We start from the raw sequence: 18,228 nt of genomic DNA, 5'->3' as shown, positions 1-18,228 counted from the left end.
TTACCACATGGTAAATTTGTTCATACATGGGAGGCAATCGCTGATTATTTTTGTTTGTTTTTTTTTTTTTTTTTTAGAGGTTAAGGTTTAATTTTACAGCATGTGTTACAACTGCTCTTGTAAGTGAAAGGCCTCCTTTGCCCGCCTTTAGGCACACTGATTTAAATTCCCAGGTTTACATTTTCAGAGAGAAAAGCCTTCAACTGCAAAGTAGATTGTTTCAGTGAAGTATGCCACAACTATGAGTGTTATTCCATAAAGAGCTGGTTTCCCTTGAGACCCACCCGAAATTAAGGAGGTGTTTTGTCAGTTCACTTCCATGAGTTTCAGTAAAGGCAGGATCTCTGCTCCTCAAGTCCATTAATTAGACCTCCCCCAATCAGAGCCAGCTAAGGCTGCTGCAGCTGCCTGGTCTGCGCCTCCACCGCTCCCGCTGGAGCCGCCACCAACTGCCCTCCCTCCCTTCGCTGCGCAGAGGGGTCGTTGCTTCTGGAGCGCTTATTCGGGGTACAGCGGTCAACAGTAAACTCCTTTTGTACACTTACACTGGAGTTATTTGTCAGACAAAAGACAAGACACCAAATCTTGGAGCCAGAGGACAAAAGAGGAAAAAAAAGCCAGATACAGGAAAGGTAGGTGGTTTCTTTGTCATGTTACTTTATGTAACTTCACATAACTGTTGCCATAGGAACATTACGCAGGGTACACTTATGGTTTGGCTTTATGGCGTTCTCCATGTACCAAAATATGACTTGAAGTATTTAGTAAAACATTAACCTTGTTCCTCTTTTTTTTTTTTTTTTTTTTTTTTTTTTTTTTTTTTTTTTTTTAAGCGTCACACACAGTAAAAGGCTACTGCTGAGCTCCCAACCCGTTCCCTGGTTTTGGAAGCTTTTAACTTCGAAGGAGAAAGCCTTCTGCATTCTTGTCTAGGCAGCTGAAGTCCCAAGTTACTTATCTTCTCTGGGTCACACCGACAGCATCTTCTCACCTACCACTGAAAGGAAGGTCTGATTTCTTGAGTATCAAACACACTCTGAAAGCTGTCAATTCACATGACATATTGCATGTTAAATAACTCAAGTAAAACTCAAGTAAAAATCCATTTTAACTTTGCTGTATTTATATACTATATAAATTTTACATGCTATATATTTACAGTGGGGCAAGTGCTTTTTATCTTTAAAAAAACAAAGATCAAACTTTAGACATCTCTGAACAACACAGCTTGTATAAACCAGACAGATTATTCAGATGAACTGTATTTAATACAGGTTCCCCACTCATCTCCTGATGCAGGACCAGTGAATAATAAGTGCATCACAGTTTGATAGCATTTAATAATAAAAATAAAAATCACAGTATGAATTTGTCTGTAACGAGACACTTTAGAGAGACAAAACAGACAACTGAGACTTGAGACAAGTGACAGTATATTAAGAAAATGTAATAAAAACATATGGAAGAGTATACAAATAGTCTTGAGAGATACATTCAGAACTGCATATTCGTTGTTTCACGATGTTGAAAACCAGAAGATTTTCTTCAGATCTTGACTGTAACTCAAACGTGAAGTAAATTAGTTTCTAGTGTCAGACGTCACGGAAAAAAGATGGAGCTCTTGCAAAACCCTAGTTATTTGAGAGCTTGTGAAATTTTAAATAAGTCTTTAAATTAAATATACAGACTGTCAGTTGCAATTTTTATAATTCCTGGTCGCTCTTGCACCAGATGTCTAACTTGGAGTAACATTACATGAATAACATAAAGTCAACCTGAGTCTGTAATTAAGCAGCATTTGAGATGGTCTATTCCAGGGCATTATCTCACATCAGTGAGATATTTATGTGGTAATTTACAATGTTCAGCAGTTGTAAAAAGTTTCCACCCTTTTGGATTAGAAGTATATTTTAAAAAAGAAAGTCTCAAGTTAAAAACTAAGAAAAAGTTCTTTCATGGTAAAATTCTGTACAGAAATGTTAAGCACCACTTATGACTGGGTTTTTGTCTTGATGGTAATTGGTTTGATAATAAATTTTAAGTTTAGATGTCAATATTGGTAATGTCAGGTTTGAAATATTGGTAATGTCAGGTTTGATGGTAAAAAGTTGTTGGTTTTGATGATAAAAAGTTGTTGGGTTTGATGGTAGGTTTAGTTTGAGTAGTGAAGGCTTCCACCAGTGAGCTCGGCATCTGAAAGACAAAAGGCAGCAGTGTCACCCTCTGCCGTGACCCGTGCGCTCCGCAGTTTGGTTTCTGAGCAGCACCAGGGCCCTGCACGCGGCTCTGGCTGCGCGGACGCGACGGCGCTGTCCTCGCCTGCGAACGGGCTGCGCGCGGTGAACTGCACAGGGCGCGAGGACAAAGCTCCCCCCTTTCACAGCAAACAGCCGACCTGCGCCACGTTAAACTTAGTTGCAGTCTCGCCTGGAGAGCGTCCTGGGTTTACTAACGATCTCGTGGTCAAGCTGACTGACTCTCACCCACAAAACCAGAAGCCTTTGGAAACTCGCTGGAGAGAACATGTAGGAAATTAACTGCTTTAAAGTTGCTCCTTCTCCCATCCTAGCTGGATTTTTCTTAAATCACAAGATATCACTAGCCCTTTTCAATCCTTCTTAATTTATTCAAAGTAACGTGAGTGCTGGTGAAAAGGCACGACCTGGCCCTGCCCTCTGGGCTGTTCCTGGCCTGTCCCCCGCTGGCTGGAGAGGCTCTGCGCGCTCTAAACTCTGCCAACGTTGCCTTAGAGTCCATTTCGTTCAGAAATGCCTACTTGAGACCCACCTTTTTTAAAAAAGATTGGCCTTCCACACACTGAAGCTAATTAACATCCATGGACTTGACGAGAATTTTAGTATTTCAAGACCTGAAGAACTGCTTTTCACAGCCCTCGTGCCCCGCTTGTGCCGCAGCGCTGTAGCAGAGGGGTGACCCGCTCTCCCCTGCGCAGCCCACGCCGCAATGAGGCGCGAGATATTTGCTTTCTTACTATACGTTTGACTGGTTTAAAAAAAAGAAAGAAACAAGTTTGCCATCTCCATCTGCTGGCCAGAGCCTTCACTAAAGCCAAACACCTATCGGAGCAGAAGCATTTTGTTCTGTTCAGTTCCTGATTTACCAGCTAGAACAGAGATGCTTTTACCACAATAAGAATTATTTTGACATTAATAACATTAGTCTATTTTTACAACAATAGTATTTGAAGGACCTCAATTCAGTCCCCCTTAAATTTTCCTTGTTAAAGAGATAATTATCATATTAAATTTTACAAGAATGTGTGAACAATCAGCTTTTCCTCTATACTGTATTTTCAGAATAAAACTTTTGGTTGTCTCTGTCCTAAAATACAATTGTTGTTTTTCCACAAACGTATTTCTTCTTTGCCTTACGCAAACTTTTCACTTGCAAGAATCTACTGACTGTGGCAATTTACCTCAATGTGGAAACCACATGAAATTTCTGAAAAGTAAAGTCTCTTCCAAGATTAAACTTCTCCAAATGGTGAAATGCATTCTGCTGTAAGAAGGTGAATTCTTTTGTTTTCTATGCCAGAATGACATTTTCAACACCAGGCAGGATTGTCACTAAGTATTAACTGAATTCTTAAATTGTGAGTAGGTAGAAAACTTAAAAATAAAACTTGCTTTTGGTAGTGAGCTGTTTTCTTCCAGGATTCCTTCAGTTATCTATAAGAGTAAAATGGATGGCTGGGGGGGGGGGGGGGGGGGGGGACACACGACACGGACGTTGCTTTTTAACATCTCTGAGTAACTAGGACTGCCTCTATGGCAGATAAGGGACCTTTATTTTTATAATAAACACTTCTGTTCAGAAAAATTTAATGGGAAGTGTTGTCAAATTTGATTTTAGATGTTGAATTTGTTGCAGTGTGCAATCTTCTTCACTGCATAATTCGAGAGCTAATTAATTTAAACCCTATTATCTACTGGGCACCCAAGTCAAGGCTATGACAAGCAACAGCAGAGCCATCAGTGTAAATTCAGTCAGGCGCTCAAGTTTGTATTTAGCTTTTTATAAGAAGCACCAAACTGAATTTTGTTTTTAACATTAAAAATTGGGAAACAGCTGTTTCATCGGCCCACTTCTCTGTTTTTTAAGCCTATACTAACAGAAAAACTCCACAAGTAAATAAAACAGTAGCAGGAATGTAACATACTCTCCAGCTGTTAAATTGCGGACCATCTTCTGGATGGTTAAGAACTGTGACCTCAGTGAGCTCAGGAGAAGGCAGGTCTACATCGGAAACAACAGTATGTCAGTATTACCACCAGCTTACGTTACTCTGAATAAGCAGTCAGCGCTGTTCCCGTGTTATGAAATAGCTGAATGTAGTATTTTATTTAAATCTCTTACTCTGGCAGTCTTTTTTAGGAAGGTGGTGTTTCACTACAGTATTACTAGCCTGCAAGTCTCATGTCGTCATCTTCCATCTTGACTACTGAACCTCACGGCTACCTACTAGATTCTTTTTCAAGACATAGCTGCCTGAGCTCTTTTTCCTAGTTAGCTGGGCTGAATTTAATACAGCATCTTGCATCTCTCCCACTGGTTCACCACTTAACCACCAGGTCAAATTAAAATTGCTTGCTCTTCAAGTCCCTTCACAGTTTCATTTCAGACTTTCTTTCCTAGCAGTCATTTAAAAATGGAAAGAAAATAAAAAGCCTAACAACTTTTTTTTTTTTTTTTATATTAATGCAGACTGTTGGGAAGCCATGGTCTAACGCAGAGATTTCATCACACAAGCATTTAAAGATTGTTTTAAATAATAGTGTCTATGTGAATAAAAAGGAGTCCTGCAAAGGTCCTGTGGCCCCTTACCTTTAACGTACTCATTGGATGTGATGGAGCTGTATTTCTTGCTTTCACCTGCACCAGAAGGCTTCCCTTCCTTGGAGGGCTGTTTACCGCCCTGGTTTCTGTATTGCTCACGTGAATAGCCGCCTGGAGGAGAGGATTCTTCCTTCTTCTCCCGTGTTTTCTTCTGGAAACGAGGATCTAAGTATTCCAAGAAGCCTTTCAGTTTCCTGATATGTTTCTTCTTTTTCTTCTTTTTCTTACGTTTGCGATTGTCATTGTCAAAGCGGAGCACAGAGAAATCCAAATCATAAAGTCTGAAGGAAACATGCAAGTTAAAAATAGAAAAACAGATGTGGCACTTGATGCATATATGAAACGTTATTTTTTTTACCACAGGTGATGACTTGCAGCATGTCAGCTATTTTGTGGCAATTTCTGCACATCTAACTTACTTTAGATGCAGCAAATTTAAGCCCTCGGATTGAAGGACAATAGGTCCTGGTCTGTACACAAATCATTAACGGGGACTAGTTGTGGAATATGTGGAATTAAAGAAAAAAAAATAATAATTGTTGTAACCTAATCGAGAACGGTGTGCAGATGCGACTCTAACAGTGTGGTCCAGATCTAGCGTTCTAACACAATTCAGCAGTATTTTTCCTGTCTCCACTTGACCAACCTAATGACATGATCCCCAGCCAGATTATGCTATATAAATAACTTAGAAACAATGAAAAAAAGGCAGACATGAGAAACACCCAAAAAAGAATTAGGAAAAATTGCTGATTATGCTGGAATCCTTGCTTACTTGTAATCCTTCTCTCGATGTTTATCTTTGGACTTCTTTTTCTTCTTGACCTTCTTGTATTTTTTCACTCTTTGGTCATCTGTTTTTCGGCATTTCTTTTCTATTCCGCTTTCGCTTCCTTCGGTGGGGGTATATTTTCTTTTGCCATGTCTTAGTTTTTCTTTTTCATTTTCCCGGGAAGAGTCCTCAAAATGTGAATGAGCCGACACAGGTGGAGGTGCATGCCTTTCACGAGAATATTTGTCAGATGATTGCTGCTGAGGTACTGAACAATGATGTAAGTTTGCTCTGTGGCTGCTGAAGTGATGTACGTCTTCCTCTCTAGCGAGTGTGTTGTGAGGCCATCTGCTTTTGCAGTGATAATCCTTATGTGACCTGTTGTTGTAATATTGACTCGATTTGTCAAAGTTTTTATCACAGTAAGAGGACCTTCTCTCTCTGCCATCTCTTGTTCCATGAGAGGAATAATAGTCGTTGTAGTATCTGCATTTTTCCCATCTCCGTGGTTCATCTTGATAGTATCTTTCTCTGCTCCAAGTTCTCTCTCCTTTGGAATGATAATACCTATTCCTGTCTTGTTCTGTTCTTTCTCTGCTTCGGGATCTATAACGAGAATATTTTCCTGAGCTTTTGCCGTTATTTGGACTGTTTCTTTCAGCATGGGAAGATCTGTACTTGCTTTCATTGCAGTACTCCTGCTTATGATGGTTTTGCTTATTTGTTTCCTCACTGCGAGAGCACCTCCTCTTGTGGGAACGCTCGTCTGGTTTGCTTCTCGTTTGCTTCTCCTTCTCCCTCTCTTCAGTGTCCGAGTGTTCTCTCTTCCTTCGGTAGTGCTCTTTGTCAGCTTTTTTAGAGTCGTATATTTTTTTCTTATATTTTTTCCTATGTTTATCTTCTTCAGATTTTTTATTACTCAGTCCCTCGTTTTCTCTAGAAAATTGACTCTCCAAGACTTTATCCAGCTTCGTAATAGAAGAGTCATTAACAGGTGGTACGTCTACATAGTTATTAGAAATGTCCTTTGTATCTTGGCATTTATCTGTAATATCTAGAGCTGCAAGTTTTTTAGAACTACATTCAATGTCAGACTTTATAGAGGAAGTTTGCCCTAATTTCTCTTCACTCTCAAGAGACCCTTTGATGTACAAAGGGTTTTCTTTTGAAATGAGTTCAGGTTCTTTTGATCTTCTCAGTTTGTTTTTGACTCTACCGTCTTCAGACTCACGCTGCCCAAGGAATTCATCTTCAGTGTCCAAGGATCTTTTCCTGACCTTGTGCTGACCATTGATATTGGGATGCGCATTATCAGCTTTTGTTATAATACTTTCAGCAACAACTTCTTTGGTAGAAATAGTTTCAGAATCTGGTTGAATGAAAAGATTCCCAACCTCACAGCTAAAGTTGGAAGGAACCTTCCTGGATTCTTCATAGGCAAACAGTGCTTCCATCACTACAGTTTCCATAAGAGCATCATTCTCAGAAGATTTCTGAGGTCCAGGAACGCTGCACAAAATAAAAACACATTTTTCACTTGAAAAAGTCCATCTAAAAGATGAATGTTCGGAGTAAAATCCCCTTAAGTAAAAAAATTGGTGGCTACTGGAAAAGTCTGAAAGACATTCCCTTTAGAAACCTATTCTTGCAGCTTTCTCAGCTCCCAGAGGAGGTCGGGTTTTCCTCTTGATTCTGCAAGTATTGTATTAAAAAAACCACACCCAACACATCTGTCTCCCTCCACTTGCTGCTCTGACTCACAACAGCCAAAACCACTCCCCCCAACCAGAAAAAAGTGAACACACGGATTTCCCTCTCTCCCCCAAATGGGAGAGCAGATGGTTGGAATTTACATTGACACATCCTAGGATGGAAAAAATGGAAAGAGGAACGGAAAAAGTATTCCAGACAATGGAAAAAAATGGAAAAACATTCTATGAAGAAATCAAAGTTTTCCAAGAGGCATCTGCCTGTATTTAATATCAGAATAACATAGGCTCAGTGCTGATGTTTGCAACACTAGATGAATAGTGTGTAATTCTCTGTACTGATTTAAATCTTTCTATTAAATAGTATTAGTAGACAGGTGAAACAATGATAAACGTATGAAATCTGTTTTTAATCAGAGTGTACTCATTTTACCTTATTTCCTCTGACAAGCTGTTCAACTGGCTGTATGAGAGAGATTCTAAGATTAATTCTTGAGGAACCGTTGACAAAGCTATAGGCATCTGCAATTAAAACGTAGAAGTTAATAAACAGAAAAGATGCTATCTTTAGTAGAAAACTACTGTTTGCAAAATTTCTACATTAGATGTTAAACAAGATCACTTTGAGTTATTTGCGCTATCCCTATTTTACACATCACCCCACTCACCCCTCCCAAATATATTTACGAAACTTGTCAAGTGTTATCTCAGCTTAACTTCTCTTCAGTTGACGTTCTCATATGTCAGCTCAGCTTCTAATGGGATAGCAGCACAAAGTGTTACAATGAAATTTGTGCTGTGTGTTTTCTCGGTATTTCAGGCGAATTAGGAACATTATAATGCTCCTGAATACTGAATACATCAAAGCTGAGAAGTTCTAGGTGGAACAAACATAACTCACTGTTTCAAGCAATCCATTTGTTTTAGAAAAGAAAATCTCAGAAGGTTTAACAGGTTGGACTTGGCAAGTGGAATCATCAAGTTTCAGTCCGTTTTCTTTAGATTCATTATCTAAACTAATAGCACCATTTAGTGAATCATTTTTTGGCAGCTCAAGCTGGGATCTTTCTTCTTCAGCAGTCTGACAGGAAGAATGGGAATTCTGCAAGGTGCGGACCACCTTTCCAATCAGAATTCCGTTAGAAGATATGATGTTGCAATTCCTTTTAAACAAGCCCTTCGACTCCTCAGATTTTCCTGAAGGTTCTGCCATGTAATGGACTGTGTTATCAGGGCCGAGTTTAGGATTTCCATTCACTGCTGGCTCAGCAAAAATTTCATCAGGAACTTCTTGTTTGGAAATGTTAGTAGCAACTGCCATTGTAGATGCGTTTGAGGTAGACTCTGCTGCAGAAGAATTTGTAATAGTGGATGAAGGAACAGGCTTGCTTAGATCCTCATCCACCATAGCACTGGTAAGACAGTCAGGTTGGGACACAGTCTGGCGTGCAGGCAATTTGTTATGAATACTGATAGTGATCTTCTGGTTTTTTGATGGATCCGTATTCGAAGGCCTGGTAATTGCCCAGTTTTGAACACAAGCTGTTGGTGGAGCTGAAGACGGCCTTTTTAGGGTGACACCAACGGTATTTGGATCCTCTTTTAGGGGTCCATTTCCATTTAAACGACTTGAATTCTGTATTTAAAGTAAGAGATTGCAAGATGCGTATGTGCAAACACACAGGATTTACAGTTTTAAAACATGAAATTCTCCTACTGAGTATTTCTACAAATTGCCTCAACACCTAAGAAGAAAAAACACCCCCTTCAAATACAAATGTAAGTCGAGCAAGTGTGTTTAATTCCTGCTTTTGGTTTACTGCATATTGGTATCAAATGACCATCATTTTTGAAACCCACACAAACAACTTAATATTGACTAAAGCTATTCCCACATCTATCTATTTTCCCCTTTAAACATTCCCTGAAAACCCTGGAATAATTGTTCTGGTACTCAGAGACAAGCCAATTTGTTTTCACGGTGTCAGCTTAAGTGACACTGACAGGGGGAAGGGGGGAAATCTTTACTTTTTTTTTTTTTTTTAAATTATTTAAGCATTAATAGAATACTTAAATTGTCCCAAGAGCATAGCTCTCAGTGCTTTAGAAAGTTGAGCTGGAAGTATGAAGTAATGAAGTAGCATGGCTGCACAATTTAGGATTAGCCACTGTTTGAAGAATTCTGGCTGTAGCAGGAGGACTGTGAAGAAAGCTGCAGCATGAGAGCAGAAAATAAAACTCAGATGCTAAAAAGCAACAACAAAAAAACCCCACACCAAACCCAAAACCCACTAGCAATTTGGAGCCATTACCTAACCCCCTCAAATTACCTTAATCATATGAGGAGGAAGTCGTGGTCCCATAAATCCAGCTTGTTTACTATTAGCCCCCCGCTGACCAAGGAATGAACGGGGATAAGACGGTGCTGGTAAGTAAAAAGTACGTTCTCCGAGCGTCAAATCATAGCGCCTTGGGAAAAGAGCAGTGATCTTAGTTTAGCGTTTTCCTTTCAGCCTACTCTTGTACTAAACCCCATCCTATAATTTTATAGGAACAGTTTATATGACATAGAAGACATTTACAGAAGACTTAACCAAGACTACAAACTGAAAATTAGATAATGGTCTTCCTACAATGACTATCCTTTTCAGAGCATCCTTACACCATCTATGGACTTCATCTCTCCTCTTTTCTAAATTAGCCAGCTACGGAGAGCATACATAAAGCAGTGTACGCAACTGCAGCAGTTTAAGGCCAAGCAATGAAAGATAATAAATGACATGGGGAATTTCAGGTTAGACAGAACTGAATTATACAAACAGTAATCTTTTCCTAGCACAGAAAGAAAAACACTTGAAGAAAAACATCAATAACAGGAAAGTAAATACATTCTGAATGCATTCAGTAGTTGTTATTACCTGATATAAAAAAGTACATAAGCTTGCTGATTGAGAACTGTTTTGATATCAGAAAGGTCTACTGAGGCATCATTCATTCGATACCAAAGTCCATTACCGGCCTGTAGGGAGAGACAATGATACCTTTAGATGAACTGCATGTTTTCCAAATGACATCACAGACCACTACAGAGTAAAGCATACCAAAACAAATTAAACAAAACATAAAATGCAACCTTTTCCCTTAAAAACAGTGGTTACCAGTAACACTTTAATGGCTTTGTTAGCACGGATTTTACCCTGTTAGAAATCAAGCTGATATCTACCTTTATGAAGCAGAGATAGTGTCCCGCGTTACAGTTGAAACCACTATGTACAAGAACTGCATATAAAGCATAGATGAGTGGTTCTCCAATTGATTGGGACATATATGCTCGAAGGTCCAAGTATTCGGGGTATTTTACATCCTAAACACAGAAGGTTAAAAAATTATCTTGAAATACTTCATGGAATAGCATGAGTAAAACACCTCTAAAAACACAGACTAGGGTTATATGAATATACTTTCTGATTCATTTAAAAATATCTATTCTCATAAACAACATTTAATAATTTAAGTTACAGAGAACTGTTTTCTACAGAATTACCTCCTTAAAAGTAAGGTGTATTCTTACGGTCACACAAGAATTTTATCGTTATTGAAAAAGAAAGAAAAATCCATAGTTGTTACATCAACTTTTCGTATGACTATAGTTATTAGTCTACAGTTGTTGCCTGCAAACGTTAACAACTTTTAAATGAGTATTCATCTTTGGGAAATCTCCCATTCCAAGAAGATAAAGTTGCATTACAGCTGTAAATATACCTTGTTGATCTTTCCACCTGTAAAATTTGCAAATCTTTTCAGTGATATTGTGAGAACGTTGGAAGCACGATGTATTGTATACCTCTTTGACGCAGGAACCATCTTTTTACACCTTAAAAACAAGCACATACAAGGGTTTAGCAGCATATTCTTTTCCCCTGCAAAAGTCAAACAAGTTTTCATCTCTCACACATGCTTATGCTATTTGAATATTTACTTGCACAATATGTTTTTTCTTTTCATAACTCCATACACCGCATTTCAGGTTTGTTAATAGAGAGAAGATAGGATATAAGAGGACAGCTCTACAGCACAAAGAATAAAGGATTTGGAACATTATCTTTCGATAGCCAAATGTCTGAACGTGTATCTTAGTTATGCCAAAAAGGTAAGGCTTGGAACAACTCAGCGTGCAGCAGGACCAGGAATCTCTCGCCAGGACACATCACCAGAATGTAAGGCCAGGTACCATCGCCTGTTACACCAAAGCGGCTATTTTCAACCCCTGTCCTGGATACGTTCTTTCAGCTTTCTGCTGGAATGCAAATAATGAAAGTAGAACAAGAGAGTCTCGGTCCTCGGGACTAGAAAGTCCAAATAATTTCCAAAATGGATCACATATCCACATAAAAAATTCACTGGAAGGAAACAGTCATTCTGCAGGAGGGAGACACTGGAGAGCAGCAAGTCTTCTGGTACTGAGGTTGCCTGGAAAGACGCTGAAACCACCTGCAGTCCTTTGAAACGAAACCCTTCATGGTAAGTTTGTTGCCCTGCACACTCAACGGTAGGACCTACAGTCAGACGTGGCATTCAACGACTAGCACAGGAAAAGACTGAAACATGTCAGTTTACATCATCAAGAAAAATACTCTTGATAGTTAACAAATAGAAAGAATTAAATAGTCTCTTCTCAAATTCTGATGTCAAAATACAAGGCAGAGAATTCCAAACTGACAGAGAGTGCCTATGAACAAGAAAAGAAACCCACCCAGAATAAAGGAGAAAAAAGAAAGCGTTTTATAAGATTCTGTGAAACTTGACCTGTAATTAGATAAAAAGTTTTGAGGCAGTAATCTTTATTAGAAGAATTCATGGTAGAAAAGAAAAGAAAAATGCCAATTACGAAAAACGTAAAAGCAATAGAATAGATTACCAGTAATGGAAAAGATACTGTACATATGCTAAACCTTTCTTTTTAAACTCAGAAAAAGACTGAAACTTATGGGTTTACGTGTGACTAAACTGATCACACCCCACGTTAATGCAGGATCCCGCAATTCAGATGTGAGGTGCTTATTACAGTTATCTCACTCTTCCTCAACCATTATCTGTAAACTGTGAGAATTCTTTGTACGTTACATGTTACTTGCTCAGATCCACAGACTAAAATGAACCTGGGATTGAATTATTGTAATAGCCTATCGGATGCTCTTTATTCAACATCTGCATTCAAATTTTCTAATTAACGTATAGTTTTCCAGCAACAAAAAGCAGGTATTGCATTTTTCACTTAGAAGGATCAGACAGGAATGTTGCAGAGCCAAGCCCGGCAGTCTTTGCTTTTCTGAGTCTATGTTTGAATAACAACTTGTTTTGCCAAAATATCTTATACAAATGTTCAATGCTCTTACATACGTAGAAACATTTTACATATTGATCAGCATATAAGACATCTTAACTCCATATGCTTTCACTAAGCATGGGTTAGGTTTAGGGTGACTCATTTTGGACAACAGTAGTCCACAGGGTTTACAATTCCAGAACTGTGCGAGACATTGTTCAGCGAGCCGGCAGAGGTTGCTAATGTTAATTATCACGGAGTCTGTTCACATTGGCTGAGACCCAATCTCACTTTGTTTCACAGCAAACGCTAGGACCTCCAGGAAGCTGATGTTGCCTCCCACCCCAAACTGCTGTCCATAGCTCTCTGCTCCAGCTCACCGCTGGTTATCGGACATGCCTGTTAACTTCTGGCCATGTGAATATTTCAGTGTGCAAATTCACGCTGTCTAGACAATACTAGGAATAAAAGTCTAATGTGAGCTAACGGCCACAATTCTCATAATATATTTCCACCTACTCAAACAGAAACACAAAAGTTACGCGCTTAGAAACAATAATATTGTTTTCCAAGCTTTGAATTATTTCAGTGTATTAGTTGTATAAACAAAACTAAATGAAAGCACAACAGAGAGCTGTGTCTCATTAGCTTATTACTAAACAAAGTCAAATGATAACTTATCCTCTAAAGTCATGCAATGCATTAAATGCGTATCTTGTATTAAGATGAAATTAGTAATAATCTTACTTGCTACACTTATAGCTATTTTCACCATCCAGTTGTTCCGGTTTCACAAATTGTTCCAGAGCTCTGGTGACAGATGTAACTGCCTGGATGAGTAAGAAAGTAGAGCACTAAGACACTGGAAATGCAAAATTTCAAACACTTACTAGTAGTTTACTAGAAAACCCTTGCTAGTTCATACTTAAGTGACCTACTGTGAACCAGCAAACACTGTGAAGAAGGAAGCAGAAACAGAGTATGCTGAGCATTTACCTCATTTGAAAATGATTCTACTTCAAAATAAATAAATTTTGCAGTGCCACAGACAGCATCTGTGGTATGCTTTGGCATCAATAATGAGAACAATCAAACCCATCAGTCTAACAATAGATGTCTACTGAAGTAGAATAATCGAGAAGTATGATAGTATCATTGTTTGTGTAGATATAATTATTATTTTTCCAGCTTTAATGCAATGCAAACATGGAGACCATTTACATGGCTTCCACAGAAGAACAAAATCCAATCCACTCCCAGCCACCACCAAGCTCTTCTGTTTTAACAATATATGTTTAAGTAAAATGAGTTTATTTTACAAAGCTCTACAAGTCTTTACACATCTCGACCCATATTCACCAAGCATCTTACCTTTATATCCAAAGTAATATCGAGGAATGGCTCGTACGTATCCGAAACCGCTTTGCAGTTCAAGCACTTTACTGCAATCAAAATACAAATGCTTAACAATATGCGAAGGAGACTAACTGTGCAAATTTAAATTATTAATACATACTACTTTAGTCAAACAACAAACTCCTTTACTACAAACAGACAAAAAGTCACAGACCAGTTCGAAGGACAGTAAGATTTTTAAAACGTACCTCGGGATCTGAGATATCCTCCAAATATTTGATAAATAAGTGTGGTGGCTTGAGAAGATCTGTCCAATCTGAAAATAAATCACAATCAGACCTCAGGAGATTTAAGGCACAGAGTTAACTCTTCAAACAGTTTTTCTTTTTATGAAAAGCAAGGACATAGATTTCAATTTATGATAGTAAATAAAGGAGTAAGAGGGGCTACAGAACATTTAAAAATTAATTTGTTTATGCTTACTTGGTGCTTCCATTCAAGCAAGCTTTCTGCAAAGCATCAACAGTGAAGCATAAGAATTCATGTGCATCCTCTTGACTGCCAAAATGGAAATGTTTTCCTATTCCTAATAAATAAGAAGTTTATTATATTTATCTCACATAAAATGAAAGAAAACTCGTATTTCCAAAATCTCTCTTCTTTAAAGTATCAAAATCATTTATATGCATCAAATGATTCTTTGAAAATTTAAAAAATATAAAAAAATAAAGCCACCTGAAATAACTTACTTTTAAGGCCGTTGATAACCGATGTAGGTTTGATGGCATTATTAGAGCAACAAAGGACCTGGTTAATGTGCGTTTCCATCGTGCACATCATACAGAAGCCTTCTTCATGACCTGAAGAGTGAAAAGAAGAAAGCATCCCAGTCTAGTAAAATATACATTGCTACAAAAAAACTTAAAAAAACCAACAATCTTTAAGTTACAGGTACAATGTCCACTCTCCACGCTGCATTGTCTTGTCCCAAGGTGTCAATATCCCAACAGTTTTGTGATATTTTATTACACACAACTGTATAGAATAAAAGTGTCAAGTCTGTATTAAAGTGCATTTTCTGATGAGAAATCTAAGCAACTATCGCAATGCCTTCTTTTTTTTTTGCAGGCTGACAGGAACGTAAACTCTACAGTCTGCAGAATATATGAGGAAACACTATTGACACTGATGATGCAGCAGTAAGAGAGAATGTGGATTATTTTCAGCACACTGCCGTTAGGTGAGCTACATGACACACAGCTAAGAATCCTCTGGGAGAAAGGAAAGATTGAAGTAATGTACGTGTTAGTATTTCTGCCTTCCTTTTTTCAACAGGATTCTTACCTGAATGGTAATCATTTTTATGTATGGTAATAAAACACAGTTAAATTTCTAGGAATAAATACTAAGATACCAGACTAGAAAGCATACAGGTGCCTTTGTAAAAATACACATACATGGATATGAAAAGAGGCTTTTAGACTTAAATAAATTCAAGAATAAAAATTAAGTTCAAAGAACACAAATTCAAGAGTTTAAGAAAATATAGAATTTTATGCATAATAAAATCAGTCTAAATTTTAATACAGTCCCCCCAAAATTTCTATTTGAGTCCATAAGAGATTAGCTTGTAGTGCTTTCTAGAGTGTTGTTTGTTGGTTTTTTTTTTTTTTAAATGGGTAAACAGTGAACATACCATTTAGCACAGTATTAGTGCATTACAGTATCTAGGCTGCAAAGACTAAGAACCTACGATGCCAACATCCTAAACTTTATCACCTTTCTACCAGCAGAAAATCCAAATGCCAAATGTTCATCAAATGCTTTACTTTACAATGCACTTCATTATCCACATGAAGCAAGAAATGATCTTTTTTTTGAAGTTTTAGCACGGTGCATTAAATGAACAAATGCACTTTATATGCTACTCTCAGCCATCTGTTAATACAGCGTTCAAAGTCAGCTTCTACAGATAAAATAGGACACCTAGGAGTTTTCTTCACGGAATCACTGTTGTTCTTTCACCTTCAGAGCTGTCCAACAGATTTATAATAACGTCTGAAAGTACTCACATGACTGGGTGTGTTCAAGAGACAGCATGTAATTGGCGAGAGGAGGCGTGTAGGTCAAACACTGTAGGGTAGAATTAAGGAAACACGTGTTGCCGAGATTCTGCAGTCCAACTCCAACACTTTGTGTTTGTTGCCAATCCATACAAATTTTCTCAGGTGGAAAAAGAATCCTTTGTGGCGGGGCAATTCCGTCATTAACAACTGCAAGAAAATTGTATTTTTAAAAAAAAAAGATGTATTGGTTTTGTTTCAAAAATGGTATTTAAAAAGTAGCGTACTGCAGAAGCACCCAGAAGAATGAGCTATACTGCAAAACACAAAAACATATGACGCACAGCTTTAACACTGCCCCTCAAATTTGTTGGTCAACAAGCTGTTTTGGACAATAGTTTATTCATCTGTTTTAATTCTTCTAATGCAAGACCAACTACCACTCTGATTTCAGTAACTTTCGCCAGGCTTCCTTCTGTCTCGAGTCTTTAATCTGATTCTTAATTCAATTATTGGTTTTTTCCTTATTGTAACTTAAACCGCAAACTTACACTTGTAATTATATGGTAATAAGTACAAGAACCAAGACAGAAAAATAAGCAAGTAACTAGCACAGAAGGTAAGCCTACAGATATCAGATCTCTTCCTGAGCAGTGTTACCATTCAAAGACTTGTGAATAATGGAAGCCATGAATAACAATGGGAAAATGTACTTTTCTCTGCATAACAGAAAAGACCTGGATAAGTCTGTGTGTTATAAAAAGCTCCCCATAATTGATTGTAAATAGATCAAAATTAATTTTTGCAACACCAGTCACATTAGTTGTCTTGGGGGATTCACAAAATTGAAGTCTACCGTTGAAGTCTTTATTCATCGTAGTCCCGTTGTACAGCAGTGCAACAACTAAGAACTGCATTTTCTACTTTTATTTTGGTTTGTTTTTAAGAAAAATGGGGGAGGACAAAAGACACACTTACCTAGATCTCTTTGGGCAAAAGGCTTAGGTTTTTGAGATGATCTACAATAAATAGCACCCCCAGGTCCTTTCTCAGAGACTTTGTTTGGATCTTCTGCAGGTGGTATGCGGCTCAAGTTTGCAGTGCGTGACGTCATTTTTTTAGTACGGGGTTTCTTAGATTTGTCAGACCGCCTTGATGATGATTTTTTAGATTTAGAAGATTTTGGCTTGTTAACTATGGTCATTGTTCATATCTGTAACAGAGGGAAAATTTCTAGTTGATACAAGAATGTCAAAAAACATTCCAGAAATAAAAGAATATGAGAAATCCTGTCACTTAGTCTCAAAGAAATAACGTGAAGAACTATCTGATAAGAATGAAATGCCATCCTCCCTCCCCCCCCCAAAAAACCCCAAACCAAAACCAAACCAAAACTAAACACACAAACCAGAACTTCCCATCAAAACCGTGTGTCACTTTTAACTTCTGCAGAGCTGGTGACTAATGACATTCCTTACACTTTCATGGGATTTTAATCCACTACAGTTATGAAGATCTTTTTTATAAAAGAAGCTGTGAGAAGTGGCCCATCCAAGTGCTGGCCTGTTGAGATCCAGGAGGAGCTGTTTGGCCCATCTTTTCACTCCTGGGAACCACACACCTCTGAGACACAGGGGATGGGATATAGCTCCAAGAAATCTTGGGAAGGGAGAGCAAGAAAACACTTGTAAATGTATTTTTGCCTGGTTTTCTTATGCCCCTCCAAGAAATATTTGTTCGGATACAATTTTGGCAGCAGTCAGTACTTGTGGTATTTTGCACCTATCACATTTACAACCCTTACTATCAACCAACAAGTTGTACCAAAAAGCATCCTTTCCAGTCCTACTTATGTAAAGTTGTACATTTTTCCCTGGCAAAACAACAGAGGAATGTAAACTGTAAAAACGAAATGCTGAACGTACAAGAAAGCAAAACAAACCCTCAGCCCTCAAGGACAGAGGCAATAACTGATATTAAGTCCTTTTTACAACGCTGATTAGGTTTCAAGATGATACCTCTTGAAATATGTGTAATTGTGTGTGCACAGTAAGCTGCTGAATAATCACACAATCAACTATCAATTTCTATATGTAAATTTTTGCTACTATCTTACAATAGCACGTAGGCCCTTTTTAAGTTTGG

At 38.0% G+C, this 18,228-nt stretch overlaps 1 protein-coding gene across 1 annotated transcript; it reads right to left on the bottom strand.

Moving 5' to 3' along the window:
* Positions 1–196: 196 nt before the first annotated feature.
* On the bottom strand, positions 197–17,287 carry USP42 (ubiquitin specific peptidase 42; the record flags this gene model as incomplete). The annotated part of the gene is made up of 16 exons (XM_082490445.1): positions 197–2,193; positions 4,846–5,138; positions 5,633–7,138; positions 7,772–7,860; positions 8,240–8,974; positions 9,669–9,807; positions 10,257–10,357; positions 10,562–10,702; positions 11,101–11,212; positions 13,412–13,494; positions 14,036–14,106; positions 14,269–14,336; positions 14,504–14,606; positions 14,770–14,880; positions 16,093–16,293; positions 17,062–17,287. 16 exons carry the CDS (start codon positions 17,285–17,287, stop codon positions 2,153–2,155), a joined length of 4,020 nt encoding a protein of 1,339 aa, XP_082346571.1. The 3' UTR covers positions 197–2,152.
* Between the last annotated feature and the right edge of the window lie 941 nt (positions 17,288–18,228).

The sequence above is a fragment of the Vanellus vanellus genome, assembly GCF_965231255.1.
Source record: "Vanellus vanellus genome assembly, chromosome: 14".
Lineage (NCBI taxonomy): Eukaryota > Metazoa > Chordata > Aves > Charadriiformes > Charadriidae > Vanellus > Vanellus vanellus.
This window is presented reverse-complemented; position numbering and strand designations above follow the sequence as displayed.